Source organism: Physella acuta, unplaced genomic scaffold (assembly GCF_028476545.2).
Source record: "Physella acuta isolate Inbredline_101_S28 unplaced genomic scaffold, ASM2847654v3 ptg002136l, whole genome shotgun sequence".
NCBI lineage: Eukaryota > Metazoa > Mollusca > Gastropoda > Physidae > Physella > Physella acuta.
Window position 1 is genome coordinate 67,794 of NW_026733637.1, and position 17,130 is coordinate 84,923.

Below are 17,130 nucleotides of genomic sequence, written 5' to 3' on the forward strand. Positions count from 1 at the left end.
TAAGTTTTGCATTTTACTGAAATTGTAAAAATTAATTGCGAAAGTAATTTATTATAATATTTGATTGATACTATTAAGAAACCCCTTGCAGTTCTAATTACCGTGCGAGTAATAAGTTTGCGAATATTCCATCAATATGTTACGGATATTACTTTACTCCACTGTATAAATTTAGGCCCTTAGCAGCCAATCACCTATTAATTAATCATTCAATTGCTCAATTTTTTTTAAAACCTAAGCGAAGCTAGGCAGTATGCCTAGTACAAGATAATCCCAAACCTTAAGACAGGCTTAACTGCCCCTTACTCCTAAATGGTGTTTTTATTATTCCTTTAAGTCCTATTCTTAATAATGATTATTCAACAAGTAGGTCTGGACCTAAATGCAAACGTTTATATTTTTCTAAACGTCCAAAATGCTCTTCATCACATTCTCTAAAATAGAATTTTAAACACGATTTTTAAAGTTGTTTAACATGATCACCCAGTAAGGAGGGGGTGGGGGGAGCCCACCCCACTCTCTGAATACAAGAAATCCTCCTTTCGAAACAAACTCAGTATTAGCTTTGCTTACCATCGCGACACGTCGCCATGTTGTTTTTAATGGCCGACTTGTCACTACAGTAGCCGTTTCCTTGTGGAGTACACAACTTTTTCTACAAGTTTATCGATAACATTTCAAATCTGGAAGAACTAAAATCTGTCACAATGCATGGTCGGGGAGGATTTCCGATTAAAAATGTTATATATGCGGTTTTTATTATGTTGCTAATATATATGACGTATCTGTACAACGGTTCGCAGAACCGTCTTCGAGACGCAGAGATGAACGGAATGCGTTTTAAACGGGAATCTGAAGAAAAACTAACAGAAATTCAAGGTAAGTTATCAGCCAAGTGAAATTATTTTTAAAAATAAGAACATAAAGCAAATAGACTTAGATTATATAGATTCTAGATTCTCTTGTATGCTATTTTACAAGTGCCTGTCTCAACACTACTTTTTTAATCTAGTCAACACTCAACCACCACCCCCCTCCCCTTCCCACCTCCCTTCTTTTAGGATCTTTCCAGAGTAAAAATGTCTGCAAAGAAGAAACAACTTATGATTACTTATCTAATCCAGGAGTAAACTAGGACTTAGTATAGAATATATTATTAGGGCACTCTAGGTTTCTGCTTGTTTACTCTTAATAAATAAAATAATAAATAGCCTATTATTAGGCTATACTATAGGCCTATAAATAATAGTATTAGCCTATTAAATATAGATCTAGGCTTCAACTAACGAAAAGCTTAGTAGTTTAGGCTATATTAGTGCCACTATAGGCCATAATTGATAATTTAATAGTAATAGTAAAAGTCCTGGCATTAGGGCCTAACAATAGGGCCTTATGGCTTATAGGTAGCATAGTAGTATGAATTATAAACCTAGATCTAAAATAAAAGTTCATTGCAACTTGTAAGTTACATGCTGACTTTTTGTGATTATTTTCATAAACTTTAAACTAAACACCATTTTTCAGCTTTAATTTCATACCATCTTAACAAGACATGGTAATCTATTGCTTTAAGACGTAAAATCGGCCAAGCTAGTAATGTGAAAAGAATGTGCTTCATTACATTTTAGTAATTATTTCACATTTTAAAGAAAATTTATGTTTTGAAAGTTACTAAAATGTTTCATTCATGTACTTGTTTTTAAACAATTGTATTAAAGCTTTTCAGTAATAATAATAAATAAAGACTAACGATGTTTTCATCAGATGCAACAAAGCCCTTTTATGTTGGTTTTTTTTTTTTGTAACCTTATAGCGGGAGATTCAGGGGAAGCCACTCAATTTTACAAATGGCTGCTGTTTATATAGCAAATATTGCTCGTAAACACTGCTGTTTAAAGTTATTTTCTGACCTGTATTGATATATTTAGCCATTGATTTTGGTTTATTATTCAATTATCAATTATCTATAATATTTGACAAATATATTACAATATACTTCTATTAAGAATGAGGCATCTTTGTCGCACATTACTAGCCTCTGCCGTTTTTACTTACCTAAACGATAGATTACCCAAAACATATTCAGAAATTTTCAGAATACAGATTGTAAAAAAAAATTATTGATTAATAAGTATAGCCTATACTATAGACCGAACTAAATATTTGCAGCCAGTTTTACTTTTAAGAAAAATTTGTCTAGTTAGGTTTTCAGCTGAAATCATTTTCAAATTTCCAAAGGCACACACTTTCTTAGTGTTGTTTGCTGTTAATAGTTAATACAGGGTGATTCATCTATTTATAGTGCCCACCTACTGTTGCATGTGAGGATCAATTTCAAGTAGTTGTTGAAAACAGAAGTAGAGGAATGGTGAATATGTATGGGTTAACTGAGAGTGTGGCTGTGAGAGCAACTTGTATGAGTAATGAATGTAATACTAGTATGTAAGAAGTTTTATAATTTAGATATTAGATGGTAAAATAATAAAAAAGGATAGAATATAGTATGAACAGGTTTGTTTGATTTGAATAAAAGTATTTACACTCTTGCAGTTTTTACATCTTTTAGAGTTAACAAGGATATCAACAAAAACAAACTCTCACAAAGAATTTTAAGTCTAGCAACTAATAGGAAATTTCACCACTAAATATCGCAATCTACCACTTGGCTATTTAATTCTCAATTTTTCCGACATCTACTTGATACTGCATATTGTTTATCCAACTAAAGCCAGATTCTTAATAAATTAGATAAATTTCAAGACGAAATAAATTACAATAGGCTTAATAAATAAGTAAATATTTCTATCATTTCTCATGAAATAATTAGTTTAATAATTTTCTAATTTAAAAAATATTAAGAACTAGACTCTACATCCTATCCTGAGTAGACACCAGATCTAGGCCAAGCTCATTCTGTTGCTAAATTTTTTGTTGTTTTTAATTTGAGAAATTTGTTTGTAGGCAATTGGCAAATGACAACAACCATAAAAAACAATGAAGAAGCCATGTTTGACCTTTTATGGTTTCTATTATTGGTCATTTATTTATCATAATTTCTGACGTCTAAAAACATCTCCATACACACTTCGAACAGAACAGTTGCTTCATAAACACTAATTTAATAGCATCTTGAACATGTTATGTATGCATTATTGTATACCTTACTTGCATTGCAAATTTTAAATTTTAATTATTTACATAAGAAAAATTCATGTATTAGTTATTATGGCCTTGTTATCTTTACATTCATTATTCTTGTTAGGGTCTTGGGCACTCCACCCCTCCCCCCCCCCCCCCCACCCAATCACTCTAAATACTTATATTATCCCTCTATATCTCCACATCCAGCTCTCTAACTCTATTCCTATCAATAGACATGCCTAACACTATTTTTACAATTAATCATATCCTAATTCTTAATCCTAACCCTGTTCCTTGTGATAATCTTTAACCTCTACCTTATCTGAGTCTAGGACATTTTCCCCTCCCCACTCTCCTCCTCACTCCTATTCCAAACTGTAATTACTAATCCTTACTTAGTACCTATCCTTAACCCTAAACGTAACCCTATCCCTAGCCTAAGCTAATCCTATCACATTTCTATCTCCAAATGATCAAGGGTTGAGGTAATTGGACTGGTTTTAATTGCCTACTGTTTTTTTTTACCAAACAGATATCTAAACTTATTAACCTATCCAAAGCTATCTCAAAATGGCCAGTGGGTAATGTCCTACTGGCATTTGTTTAGCATTGCATGGTAATCCCATCTAGTTCAGCTCAAGAAATACTAAATGTTCATACTATTATTTTTACGTTTGTAATGGTGTGCTTTAAGGAAGCTTCAAGTACATTTTTCTTCCCATCATAGATTCACAGAAAAATGTACACTTCCCTATATTACAGAACATCTGCTTTAAAATATCTCCATTGACAAATATGTGTTGTAAGTTTCTGCTGCTTAACAAAGACAACATCTGTTACAATATGGTCCTGTGTAACAAAGATACAAGCTGTGCAGCTAACACATGCATTTATGCATGATCTTCCTATAGAATTATTTTGTAACTCTCTTTGTTTAAGTCTGTTCCCTATGCTAGTATTCTTATTTATATGGCTCCATTTTTGCCTCAGTAGACAACGGGTGAACGCTCATAAGTGGAATCTGTGGGGCGTACAAGAGGGCATTAGTTAAATCGCTCATGGGTTGCTCATGCATCATAATCCTTATCTCAACCATTGCCGGCAAAGTCCAAAGAAATACTAAGCAATATGTTAAATATCTTGAACCACCTAAGCATTTGGTTGGTCCAAACGTAAATAAGTACTACTAGTTTTAACTATTGTTTTAATATCACTTTCACAGATCTTATTAAAGCAAAAGACAGATTTCAAGAAGCTTGTAAAAATGAAAAGGTAACAATTTTAAATATTCTTACTTTTTTTTCCTCCTTTCCCTGTTTTGTTTTATGGTTGTCTGCCTCTTTTGTCAGCACTTTTTGTTTTGTTCTAACTATAAGATTTTATTGAATTTATGCATTTAAAATGTTTTCATAATTAGTTAAGTATTTTATGTTATTTCTGTGTCCCTTATATTTCAATAATTGGCTTGAAAACATTAAAGTCTTTGTATCAAACCTACGTATGCATTTAATAGCAATTCTATTACAACTTTATGAACCAGCAGATTGCCTATAGATCAATAATCCATTATATTGTCATGAGAGGGGTATTAATTGATTGCAGCAAAGTTGTCATAGATTTACCCCTTAGGCCCTCAGACCAGTTGTTTCCCTCTGTTTGACTTTAGCCTTAGAAGATATTGATTTATAATACTTGTTACAACTTGACAAGTGAAGTGGATTTGTTTATCTTGGGTTGCTTAACCAACAGATGCAACAATGTAGTATCTGTTATCGTAAGAGTACTTTATGCTAGCCTATACACAAGAGCAAAATTTTAACAAAATTTGTTGTTGTTTTTTTAAGAAAGGACATGATAGATACTTTGTTTTTACTACTTTAAAAAATAAAAACAACAATTAAAAGAGGTGTTCTATTCCAACTTTGGTCTAATCCTTATGGGCTTTAATATTTTATTGTTGTATTATTCATAGTTTTGAGTGACTGAAGAAATGTATCCTTCTATTCTTATATAAATGAGTACTGATTTATTTGTTGTTTATTAAGTGTAGATCTGATACTTAATATTAATATCCTATCATGATTACAATTTCGTTATATACAGAAAAGTATACAAATAAGTGCATAGATTACAGAAGTAATATTATAAACATCTCAAAAGGCAAACATCAGAACACTGTATAGTATTTTAACTGTCATCACTTTTGTTTGATTTTACTTGACAACTTAGCTTGTTGGGTTTGTCACAACAAGAAACATGTTTGGTGACAAGCATGTATATAAAAAAAATACATCCATGTAGTATGTCAAAGAGATCTTGGTGAGGCCATAAGGCTGTGATATTAATAAAAACTGTTTAAAAATTTGGCTGGTAAGTTAGTTGTAAAAAAGAAAATGGTTTTAAGTGATAGACATTTTATTCAATGGTTCACTAATTGTTAATTGTTGGCTTTTTGAAAATGTTTTTCAGGGTGAACTAAATAATAGAATCAAATCAATAAATCAACAGCACACTATGCTTCAGGTAAGTGTGATTTATTATATGCTAGTGATGATGTGTTTTTTACATAACTGTATGGGGGGGAAAATTATTGTTTTGGAACTGAACTTTTTTACTCTGAGTTTATCTTGTGCCTCTAAATATTTTATTTTAGTAAATTAATTTATAATAACACTGTTATTTATTTGTGAAGATTCTTTTCTAATTAGAAAATTAAAGTAGTTCATAGCAGTTTCAACAATATATTAATTACCAATTTATTTTTATCTTTACTGTGCAGAGTCAGTACAAAGAGATTGAGTCAGATCTGATGAAACTTAAAGATGATATGGAAAAAATGAGATTGGAAAATGAGGATGAGAAGAGTCAGCACCTTCAAGAATTCCAAACTCTGAAGCAGGAGAAAGAAAATGAAATAACAGCATGTAAAGGTATGTCCAACCAAGAAGTGAAATAGTTCACATGCTTAAACATTGTTTATACCACATATTGCTTTCATTATCATCATTCCTGTGGACCCATTGTGTAGCATAGGGATGCAGCCACACCTGTCCATCTTACTCGATTGACCATATTGAGTGACCAGAAGATTTATTAATTTCAGATGAAGTGGCTAACTTAAAAAGATTGAGTGACCAGAAGATTTATTAATTTCAGATGAAGTGGCTAACTTAAAAAGATTGAGTGACCAGAAGATTTATTAATTTCAGATGAAGTGGCTAACTTAAAAAGATTGAGTGACCAGAAGATTTATTAATTTCAGATGAAGTGGCTAACTTAAAAAGATTGAGTGACCAGAAGATTTATTAATTTCAGATGAAGTGGCTAACTTAAAAAGATTGAGTGACCAGAAGATTTATTAATTTCAGATGAAGTGGCTAACTTAAAGAGATTGAGTGACCAGAAGATTTATTAATTTCAGATGAAGTGGCTAACTTAAAGAGATTGAGTGACCAGAAGATTTATTAATTTCAGATGAAGTGGCTAACTTAAAAAGATTGAGTGACCAGAAGATTTATTAATTTCAGATGAAGTGGCTAACTTAAAAAGATTGAGTGACCAGAAGATTTATTAATTTCAGATGAAGTGGCTAACTTAAAAAGATTGAGTGACCAGAAGATTTATTAATTTCAGATGAAGTGGCTAACTTAAAAAGATTGAGTGACCAGAAGATTTATTAATTTCAGATGAAGTGGCTAACTTAAAAAGATTGAGTGACCAGAAGATTTATTAATTTCAGATGAAGTGGCTAACTTAAAAAGATTGAGTGACCAGAAGATTTATTAATTTCAGATGAAGTGGCTAACTTAAAAAGATTGAGTGACCAGAAGATTTATTAATTTCAGATGAAGTGGCTAACTTAAAGAGATTGAGTGACCAGAAGATTTATTAATTTCAGATGAAGTGGCTAACTTAAAGAGATTGAGTGACCAGAAGATTTATTAATTTCAGATGAAGTGGCTAACTTAAAGAGATTGAGTGACCAGAAGATTTATTAATTTCAGATGAAGTGGCTAACTTAAAAAGATTGAGTGACCAGAAGATTTATTAATTTCAGATGAAGTGGCTAACTTAAAAAGATTGAGTGACCAGAAGATTTATTAATTTCAGATGAAGTGGCTAACTTAAAAAGATTGAGTGACCAGAAGATTTATTAATTTCAGATGAAGTGGCTAACTTAAAAAGATTGAGTGACCAGAAGATTTATTAATTTCAGATGAAGTGGCTAACTTAAAAAGATTGAGTGACCAGAAGATTTATTAATTTCAGAGGAACTGGCTAACTTAAAAAGATTGAGTGACCAGAAGATTTATTAATTTCAGAGGAAGTGGCTAACTTAAAAAGATTGAGTGACCAGAAGATTTATTAATTTCAGATGAAGTGGCTAAATTATAAAGATTGAGTGACCAGAAGATTTATTAATTTCAGATGAAGTGGCTAACTTAAAAAGATTGAGTGACCAGAAGATTTATTAATTTCAGATGAAGTGGCTAACTTAAAAAGATTGAGTGACCAGAAGATTTATTAATTTCAGATGAAGTGGCTAACTTAAAAAGATTGAGTGACCAGAAGATTTATTAATTTCAGATGAAGTGGCTAACTTAAAAAGATTGAGTGACCAGAAGATTTATTAATTTCAGAGGAACTGGCTAACTTAAAAAGATTGAGTGACCAGAAGATTTATTAATTTCAGAGGAACTGGCTAACTTAAAAAGATTGAGTGACCAGAAGATTTATTAATTTCAGATGAAGTGGCTAACTTAAAAAGATTGAGTGATCAGAAGATTTATTAATTTCAGAGGAACTGGCTAACTTAAAAAGATTGAGTGACCAGAAGATTTATTAATTTCAGATGAAGTGGCTAACTTAAAAAGATTGAGTGACCAGAAGATTTATTAATTTCAGATGAAGTGGCTAACTTAAAAAGATTGAGTGACCAGAAGATTTATTAATTTCAGATGAAGTGGCTAACTTAAAAAGATTGAGTGACCAGAAGATTTATTAATTTCAGATGAAGTGGCTAACTTAAAGAGATTGAGTGACCAGAAGATTTATTAATTTCAGATGAAGTGGCTAACTTAAAAAGATTGAGTGACCAGAAGATTTATTAATTTCAGATGAAGTGGCTAACTTAAAAAGATTGAGTGACCAGAAGATTTATTGATTTCAGAGGAACTGGCTAACTTAAAAAGATTGAGTGACCAGAAGATTTATTAATTTCAGATGAAGTGGCTAACTTAAAAAGATTGAGTGACCAGAAGATTTATTAATTTCAGATGAAGTGGCTAACTTAAAAAGATTGAGTGACCAGAAGATTTATTAATTTCAGATGAAGTGGCTAACTTAAAAAGATTGAGTGACCAGAAGATTTATTAATTTCAGATGAAGTGGCTAACTTAAAAAGATTGAGTGACCAGAAGATTTATTAATTTCAGATGAAGTGGCTAACTTAAAAAGATTGAGTGACCAGAAGATTTATTAATTTCAGAGGAACTGGCTAACTTAAAAAGATTGAGTGACCAGAAGATTTATTAATTTCAGAGGAACTGGCTAACTTAAAAAGATTGAGTGACCAGAAGATTTATTAATTTCAGATGAAGTGGCTAACTTAAAAAGATTGAGTGATCAGAAGATTTATTAATTTCAGAGGAACTGGCTAACTTAAAAAGATTGAGTGACCAGAAGATTTATTAATTTCAGATGAAGTGGCTAACTTAAAAAGATTGAGTGACCAGAAGATTTATTAATTTCAGATGAAGTGGCTAACTTAAAAAGATTGAGTGACCAGAAGATTTATTAATTTCAGATGAAGTGGCTAACTTAAAAAGATTGAGTGACCAGAAGATTTATTAATTTCAGATGAAGTGGCTAACTTAAAGAGATTGAGTGACCAGAAGATTTATTAATTTCAGATGAAGTGGCTAACTTAAAAAGATTGAGTGACCAGAAGATTTATTAATTTCAGATGAAGTGGCTAACTTAAAAAGATTGAGTGACCAGAAGATTTATTGATTTCAGAGGAACTGGCTAACTTAAAAAGATTGAGTGACCAGAAGATTTATTAATTTCAGATGAAGTGGCTAACTTAAAAAGATTGAGTGACCAGAAGATTTATTAATTTCAGATGAAGTGGCTAAATTATAAAGATTGAGTGAACAGAAGATTTATTAATTTCAGATGAAGTGGCTAACTTAAAAAGATTGAGTGACCAGAAGATTTATTAATTTCAGATGAAGTGGCTAACTTAAAAAGATTGAGTGACCAGAAGATTTATTAATTTCAGATGAAGTGGCTAACTTAAAAAGATTGAGTGACCAGAAGATTTATTAATTTCAGATGAAGTGGCTAACTTAAAAAGATTGAGTGATCAGAAGATTTATTAATTTCAGAGGAACTGGCTAACTTAAAAAGATTGAGTGACCAGAAGATTTATTAATTTCAGATGAAGTGGCTAACTTAAAAAGATTGAGTGACCAGAAGATTTATTAATTTCAGATGAAGTGGCTAACTTAAAAAGATTGAGTGACCAGAAGATTTATTAATTTCAGATGAAGTGGCTAACTTAAAAAGATTGAGTGACCAGAAGATTTATTAATTTCAGATGAAGTGGCTAACTTAAAGAGATTGAGTGACCAGAAGATTTATTAATTTCAGATGAAGTGGCTAACTTAAAAAGATTGAGTGACCAGAAGATTTATTAATTTCAGATGAAGTGGCTAACTTAAAGAGATTGAGTGACCAGAAGATTTATTAATTTCAGATGAAGTGGCTAACTTAAAGAGATTGAGTGACCAGAAGATTTATTAATTTCAGATGAAGTGGCTAACTTAAAGAGATTGAGTGACCAGAAGATTTATTAATTTCAGATGAAGTGGCTAACTTAAAAAGATTGAGTGACCAGAAGATTTATTAATTTCAGTTGAAGTGGCTAACTTAAAAAGATTGAGTGACCAGAAGATTTATTAATTTCAGATGAAGTGGCTAACTTAAAAAGATTGAGTGACCAGAAGATTTATTAATTTCAGATGAAGTGGCTAACTTAAAAAGATTGAGTGACCAGAAGATTTATTAATTTCAGATGAAGTGGCTAACTTAAAAAGATTGAGTGACCAGAAGATTTATTAATTTCAGATGAAGTGGCTAACTTAAAAAGATTGAGTGACCAGAAGATTTATTAATTTCAGAGGAACTGGCTAACTTAAAAAGATTGAGTGACCAGAAGATTTATTAATTTCAGAGGAAGTGGCTAACTTAAAAAGATTGAGTGATCAGAAGATTTATTAATTTCAGATGAAGTGGCTAAATTATAAAGATTGAGTGAACAGAAGATTTATTAATTTCAGATGAAGTGGCTAACTTAAAAAGATTGAGTGACCAGAAGATTTATTAATTTCAGATGAAGTGGCTAACTTAAAAAGATTGAGTGACCAGAAGATTTATTAATTTCAGATGAAGTGGCTAACTTAAAAAGATTGAGTGACCAGAAGATTTATTAATTTCAGATGAAGTGGCTAACTTAAAAAGATTGAGTGACCAGAAGATTTATTAATTTCAGAGGAACTGGCTAACTTAAAAAGATTGAGTGACCAGAAGATTTATTAATTTCAGATGAAGTGGCTAACTTAAAAAGATTGAGTGACCAGAAGATTTATTAATTTCAGATGAAGTGGCTAACTTAAAAAGATTGAGTGACCAGAAGATTTATTAATTTCAGATGAAGTGGCTAACTTAAAAAGATTGAGTGACCAGAAGATTTATTAATTTCAGATGAAGTGGCTAACTTAAAGAGATTGAGTGACCAGAAGATTTATTAATTTCAGATGAAGTGGCTAACTTAAAGAGATTGAGTGACCAGAAGATTTATTAATTTCAGATGAAGTGGCTAACTTAAAAAGATTGAGTGACCAGAAGATTTATTAATTTCAGATGAAGTGGCTAACTTAAAAAGATTGAGTGACCAGAAGATTTATTAATTTCAGATGAACTGGCTAACTTAAAAAGATTGAGTGACCAGAAGATTTATTAATTTCAGATGAACTGGCTAACTTAAAAAGATTGAGTGACCAGAAGATTTATTAATTTCAGATGAAGTGGCTAACTTAAAAAGATTGAGTGACCAGAAGATTTATTAATTTCAGATGAAGTGGCTAACTTAAAAAGATTGAGTGACCAGAAGATTTATTAATTTCAGATGAAGTGGCTAACTTAAAAAGATTGAGTGACCAGAAGATTTATTAATTTCAGATGAAGTGGCTAACTTAAAAAGATTGAGTGACCAGAAGATTTATTAATTTTAGATGAAGTGGCTAACTTAAAAAGATTGAGTGACCAGAAGATTTATTAATTTCAGATGAAGTGGCTAACTTAAAAAGATTGAGTGACCAGTAGATTTATTAATTTCAGATGAAGTGGCTAACTTAAAAAGATTGAGTGACCAGAAGATTTATTAATTTCAGAGGAACTGGCTAACTTAAAAAGATTGAGTGACCAGAAGATTTATTAATTTCAGATGAAGTGGCTAACTTAAAAAGATTGAGTGACCAGAAGATTTATTAATTTCAGATGAAGTGGCTAACTTAAAAAGATTGAGTGACCAGAAGATTTATTAATTTCAGATGAAGTGGCTAACTTAAAAAGATTGAGTGACCAGAAGATTTATTAATTTTAGATGAAGTGGCTAACTTAAAAAGATTGAGTGACCAGAAGATTTATTAATTTCAGATGAAGTGGCTAACTTAAAAAGATTGAGTGACCAGAAGATTTATTAATTTCAGATGAAGTGGCTAACTTAAAAAGATTGAGTGACCAGAAGATTTATTAATTTCAGATGAAGTGGCTAACTTAAAAAGATTGAGTGACCAGAAGATTTATTAATTTCAGATGAAGTGGCTAACTTAAAAAGATTGAGTGACCAGAAGATTTATTAATTTCAGATGAAGTGGCTAACTTAAAAAGATTGAGTGACCAGAAGATTTATTAATTTCAGATGAAGTGGCTAACTTAAAAAGATCGAGTGACCAGAAGGTCATTGAGCTTGAATCTAAACTTGTGGAGCTGAAAAACAAAATCTCAGAAGATGAGGTAAAAAAATTGTATGTTTCTAGATGTAGTAGGTAGTCCAAACTGAAATTAACTATTGATTGCAGACTTCTGTAGTGAGTATGTCCTTAAAGAACTTTTAACTGTAAACTCTATGACACACATTTTTTAAAATTGTCTCAATAAATAAAAAAGTTATGCAATTTTTTAAAAGCAAAATTTGGTAAAAAATTGATTTTCACAAAGTGCCATTTTGAGAACCCATATTTTCTAAACTAAATAACATAGAAGTGTAGAAATTGGTAATGTTTCTGCAAAGTTTGTAATATATATTCCCAATATTTTTCAGTTATCTAAAATGAGTCTTTCTAAGGTAAAAAAAAAATAATTGAAAATTAAAAGAATGCGTTTTGGTCATTTTTATTTTCATTCCAAAAAAAAAAATTGAAAATTATGTTTTTGTTTTAGACATAGAATAACTCTAAAACTATTGCGTTGTTAACATTAAAATAAAAAATGTGTTCATTATTTTCAAAAATCACATGAGTTAAAATATTATTTTTGAAAATGCCACATTTATCTAGTGCAGGAGAAACAGAATCTAAATTTAGTGTACAAATTGAAACAGAATTAGTTTGTTTTTGTGTATTTGTCGTCATTTAAAGTTTAAAAACTGATTTTTTAAATAAAATTAACAAGTTATTTTTTTCAATTTATACATCTAACGATAGGCTAGAATTCGCTCTTTAAAATGACATTAAGATTATACTCCTACGATGCTTAGTCGAAACAGTGTGGGGTCAATCGATACTTGCAAAAGGGTGAAATTTGTTGACATAACTGATACTTTTCAAACAAATATAAAACACATTCAAACATGAGTTACAGATATAAAAATACCAGATTTTGACAGATAAAGACTTAAACTTTATTCACACATAATTTTTATTCTTATAGCACAACTAGAAGTAGTGAAATATTTTTTTTGAAAACTGCAAAAAAAAAATGACCCCAAAGCGCACTTTTTCGCCAGTTCGGACTGCCTAGATATAGTAGAATTTTAGTGTTGGTGTTTTCCCCCTCAGTTTTGTCTATCAATCTTCAACATAATGCCTTGTTGTGATTTCAAAGAAACCCAATTCAAATAACTAATTTTTAGACTTAGCAAGTGGAGTTGAAAGTTGTTTGTACAGTTTGGGAATTGTACAGTTTTCATTAGCTTTTAATTTACACCTGTCATTGATGAGTTGATAATTGTACACTTTTACTTCCTGTTTGAAGCAGCAGAAAAATAGTACCCTGTTACACTCAACAAATAGCACAGAGTCAAAGGTGATCTTTAAGTTTTTCTAGTCACATAGCTCCACTGCTGGTGTCTTTTTTGTCCTGGCCACAATGTTTTGAAATTGCATTTAGCTTCACATTAAAAATTGTTTGCAGTTTATCCTAACTAGAAGTGTGCTGTTGTGTACATATTAACGCATGTTTTTAAAAAAAACATTTACACATGTCTAAATATCTTTTATTATGTTGTTCTGAAATATTTTTTTCTATGTCAAAAGTTGAGGTGTCAGTGATTACGTTATCGTATGAAAATTTTAGTTTTATAACATGCCTGCCAAAAAAGCAGTGGATTACAGGAACAATAACAGTTTGTATTCTTAATTTGTTTACACAGAAGCAGCATGAAGCGGATGTTAATCTTGCACATAGTTTACAGAAAAACTATTATGCTCTTCAGGTGTATTTTCCATACAGTTGACTTTATTCATATTTTGTTAACTTCCAAATAGGTGCATTAAGTCTAACCGTTTTTTATCCTTGTGAGGGTTTTCAAAAAAAAAGTATTTCTTGCAAATTCAATTTTATTCAAGCATGTAATTTTTATTCTCTTTCATTTAAAAAAAAATTAGCTTTGTTAAAATATTTTGATGGTTCAATCTTTTTTCAAGTACTTAAGTGAATGTTCACCACATGTATTAATGCTTTTTGCTAGTACCTACTCCCAAATCCTTGCTCAGACCCTTTTACCAAAAATGCCAAAAATAACTGATGGATGGACCATTTTAAATTATATACACCATTATACATACTACTACCGGAATTTAAAAAAAAAAACATGAATTAATACAGTTGTTAACTTCTGATATTTTAAATACAGTAGTAGTACATAAAGAGCTATATGTAGTATTTGTTGTACTTTATAAATAAATGTCTGAGGTTTTGACAATTTTGTGATATTGAAGAAGAAAACTATCCTGTTCATCTGTAGTTCTACCAATGATTTACCTAACTTATCTCCTCATTTTAATCGGCACCCCGTCAAAAGATCGCTGACATAAGAGCGCAAACTAAAGATTGAAAAACCATATAGGAACAAGAACATTAACTCAGATCAGAAGGCATCGTTTGATGTTAACTCTTTATTGTGGGTTTTACCTCGTAGGTAGTCCATCATTGAATCATTAGCATAGATTGAAGCAATCGCCTGCAATCTTCGGTTCAGCTGAACATATTTGTTCTTTGAAGCTTCTGGTTGATTAACTCCAGCTAGATGACGTTCCAGTTCGATTTCGATGTGATTTTGTTCCATACGAAACCTCGACAGAGTTTTTTGTACAGGGTAGATTTTCAGCGACACGATTATGGACATTTCAAATAGAAAGAGCGAAGCGTGGGTCACCTCGACGGTTTCTCCTTCGCCTCCCTATGTAAATATCCTCCCAATAATCTACCAGTGTTATAATTTCTGCAGGACTAGCTCGGCAGCCATCTTTCTTTCAGCATCTCCATGTCGTACTTCAGTCAGCATTTGCTTTGTCCTTCCGATATCTGTAGCCTTCGACCAATATGATAACCTTCCCTTTCTTTGATGCGATCTTCTCCATGTTACTTGTTTAGAAATATTTTCAAACTGCATTCATTACATATTAATCATAATATATAAATAAATACGTCGTTTTATCGTACCGCCGGTTGATTAATTAAAACAAGTGATAACCATGTCGTATTCGTTTAGCGTACAACATGTATTTTTTTAATTGATTGCGCTCTTTTGTCTGCGCTCTTATGTCGGCGCTCTTTTGACGGGTAACCATTTTAATCATCAGCTTTATCTTACAAAATATTTCACTATCTATACTGTGGGGTTTTTTTAGTTATTGTGATGAGACACAACATTAACTTTATATAGTTTAAGGTTAACTTATTTATATATTTAACCCATATTCTGCTAGCGTCCCACTTATGGGACGCTTGGTAAAAAAATTGCTAAAATTTATTAAAAACTAGTTAAAACACAAATTATGTTTCATTGTATTTGAAAATGGCTAGACTATTGAATTTGTGTGTGTTTTGTGAAAAAAATTAATTTAGAAAAATGTTATAGTGCCGGTTTTGCAGGACTTGTCAAAATGGCGGAAAAAAGAAAACATGCGCACAGGATAATGCATATCTTCTAAAATATTAACATTTTAAGTGCAAAATACATTTGAAACTTGTAGCAGTACCATATTTCTATCTGATAAAAATTTAAAAATAACAATTTTTTTTTACTACTTCGTTATATCAAGTGTACAACAAGCGTCCCATAAGTGGGACGCTAGCAACGAATGGCCCCATGTAGATTGTTACACAAACGTCACATTTATTGGACACTAGCGAGAAACACAGATGCAAATGTTTATGTTAAATGGTTATTTATGGTGAAACAATTGTTGACTTTGTTAACTGCTGACTTTGGGGTGTTAAGTAGTATGTATAGATATTTAATTATGACCTTGACCTATATTTATGCAGATTGTTACACAAACGTCACATTTATTGGACACTAGCGTGAAACACAGATGCAAATATTTATGTTAAATGGTTATTTATGGTGAAACAATTGTTGACTTTGTTAACTGTTGACTTTGGGGTGTTAAATAGTATTTATAGATATTTAATTACGAGAAAAATGGCCCGTTGAGGAAGGGTACAACGGGCGCTAGGCTGATAGTGCTGTCTCTTTTCTCTAAACTAAAACCAACCCACCACCCCACACACCACCCCCACCCCCACACACCACCCCCACCCCCACCCCCCACCACCCCCACCCCCACCCCTCACCCCCACACACCACCCCCTCCACACACCGCCCCCCAACCCCCCACCCCCCCCCCCCCAAAAAAAAAACATGTCTACCGTCCCATTCAACGAAATATAATTATATACTTTTTCCAGTGTCCGCCCCCTCCCAGAAAATTCTATCCCCGCCCCCAAAAATTTCAAGTACCCCCACCCCTCTCCGAGGAGGAAAAAGTCTGAAAGAAACACTGAAACCAACCCACCCCCCACCCCCCACACACCACCCCCACCCCCACCCCTCCACCACCCCCCACCCCCAAAAAAAACATGTCTACCGTCCCATTCAACGAAATATAATTATATACTTTTTCCAGTGTCCGCCCCCTCCCAGAAAATTCTACCCCCGCCCCCGAAAATTTCAAGTACCCCCACCCCTCTCCGGGGAGGAAAAAGTCTGAAAGAAACACTGAAACCAACCCACCCCCCCCCCCCACACCCCCCCCCCCACCCACACCACCCCCCCCACACACCCCCCCCCCCCCCAACCCCTCCACCCCCCCACCCCCCCCCCCCCCCCCAAAAAAAAATCATGTCTACCGTCCCATTGCAAGAAAACCACTTTTTAGATTAGACACATTAATTAGGCGGTAATTTTATTATAGAGTATCGATGAGGAAATTTCTTTTGAGTTGGGGAGGGGGAGGGGCTCAGACGTTCTTACGCGGGGGGTGGGGCTTCGCCCCTACCCGAAGAATTGTATGCAAGAAACTCTTCACGCAAACCACTTAGATTAGACAACATTTCCTCTTTATTCAATATTTACGCCAGAATCAATGACGTCATTATATTACTGTGAGATTATTTTCTACTCTGTGCGCTAAATGT

At 32.4% G+C, this 17,130-nt stretch overlaps 1 protein-coding gene across 9 annotated transcripts in view; it reads left to right on the forward strand.

Moving 5' to 3' along the window:
- The first annotated feature begins 584 nt into the window (after nucleotides 1–584).
- LOC131932315 (neurofilament medium polypeptide) overlaps nucleotides 585–17,130 on the forward strand; it is a 30,237-nt gene continuing 13,691 nt past the window's right edge. For 4 of the 9 annotated variants that reach the window (XM_059289190.1, XM_059289197.1, XM_059289192.1 and 1 more), the window contains exons 1-7: nucleotides 585–879; nucleotides 4,364–4,413; nucleotides 5,611–5,664; nucleotides 5,921–6,071; nucleotides 12,128–12,222; nucleotides 12,530–12,553; nucleotides 13,859–13,921. In XM_059289190.1, the coding sequence (XP_059145173.1) occupies nucleotides 708–879; nucleotides 4,364–4,413; nucleotides 5,611–5,664; nucleotides 5,921–6,071; nucleotides 12,128–12,222; nucleotides 12,530–12,553; nucleotides 13,859–13,921 (609 nt within the window). In that variant the 5' untranslated portion in view covers nucleotides 585–707. Of the gene's footprint in view, nucleotides 880–4,363; nucleotides 4,414–5,610; nucleotides 5,665–5,920; nucleotides 6,072–12,127; nucleotides 12,223–12,529; nucleotides 12,554–13,461; nucleotides 13,513–13,858; nucleotides 13,922–17,130 lie in introns of all 9 variants that reach the window. The other 5 variants (XM_059289195.1, XM_059289193.1, XM_059289194.1 and 2 more) reach the window with 5 other exon arrangements.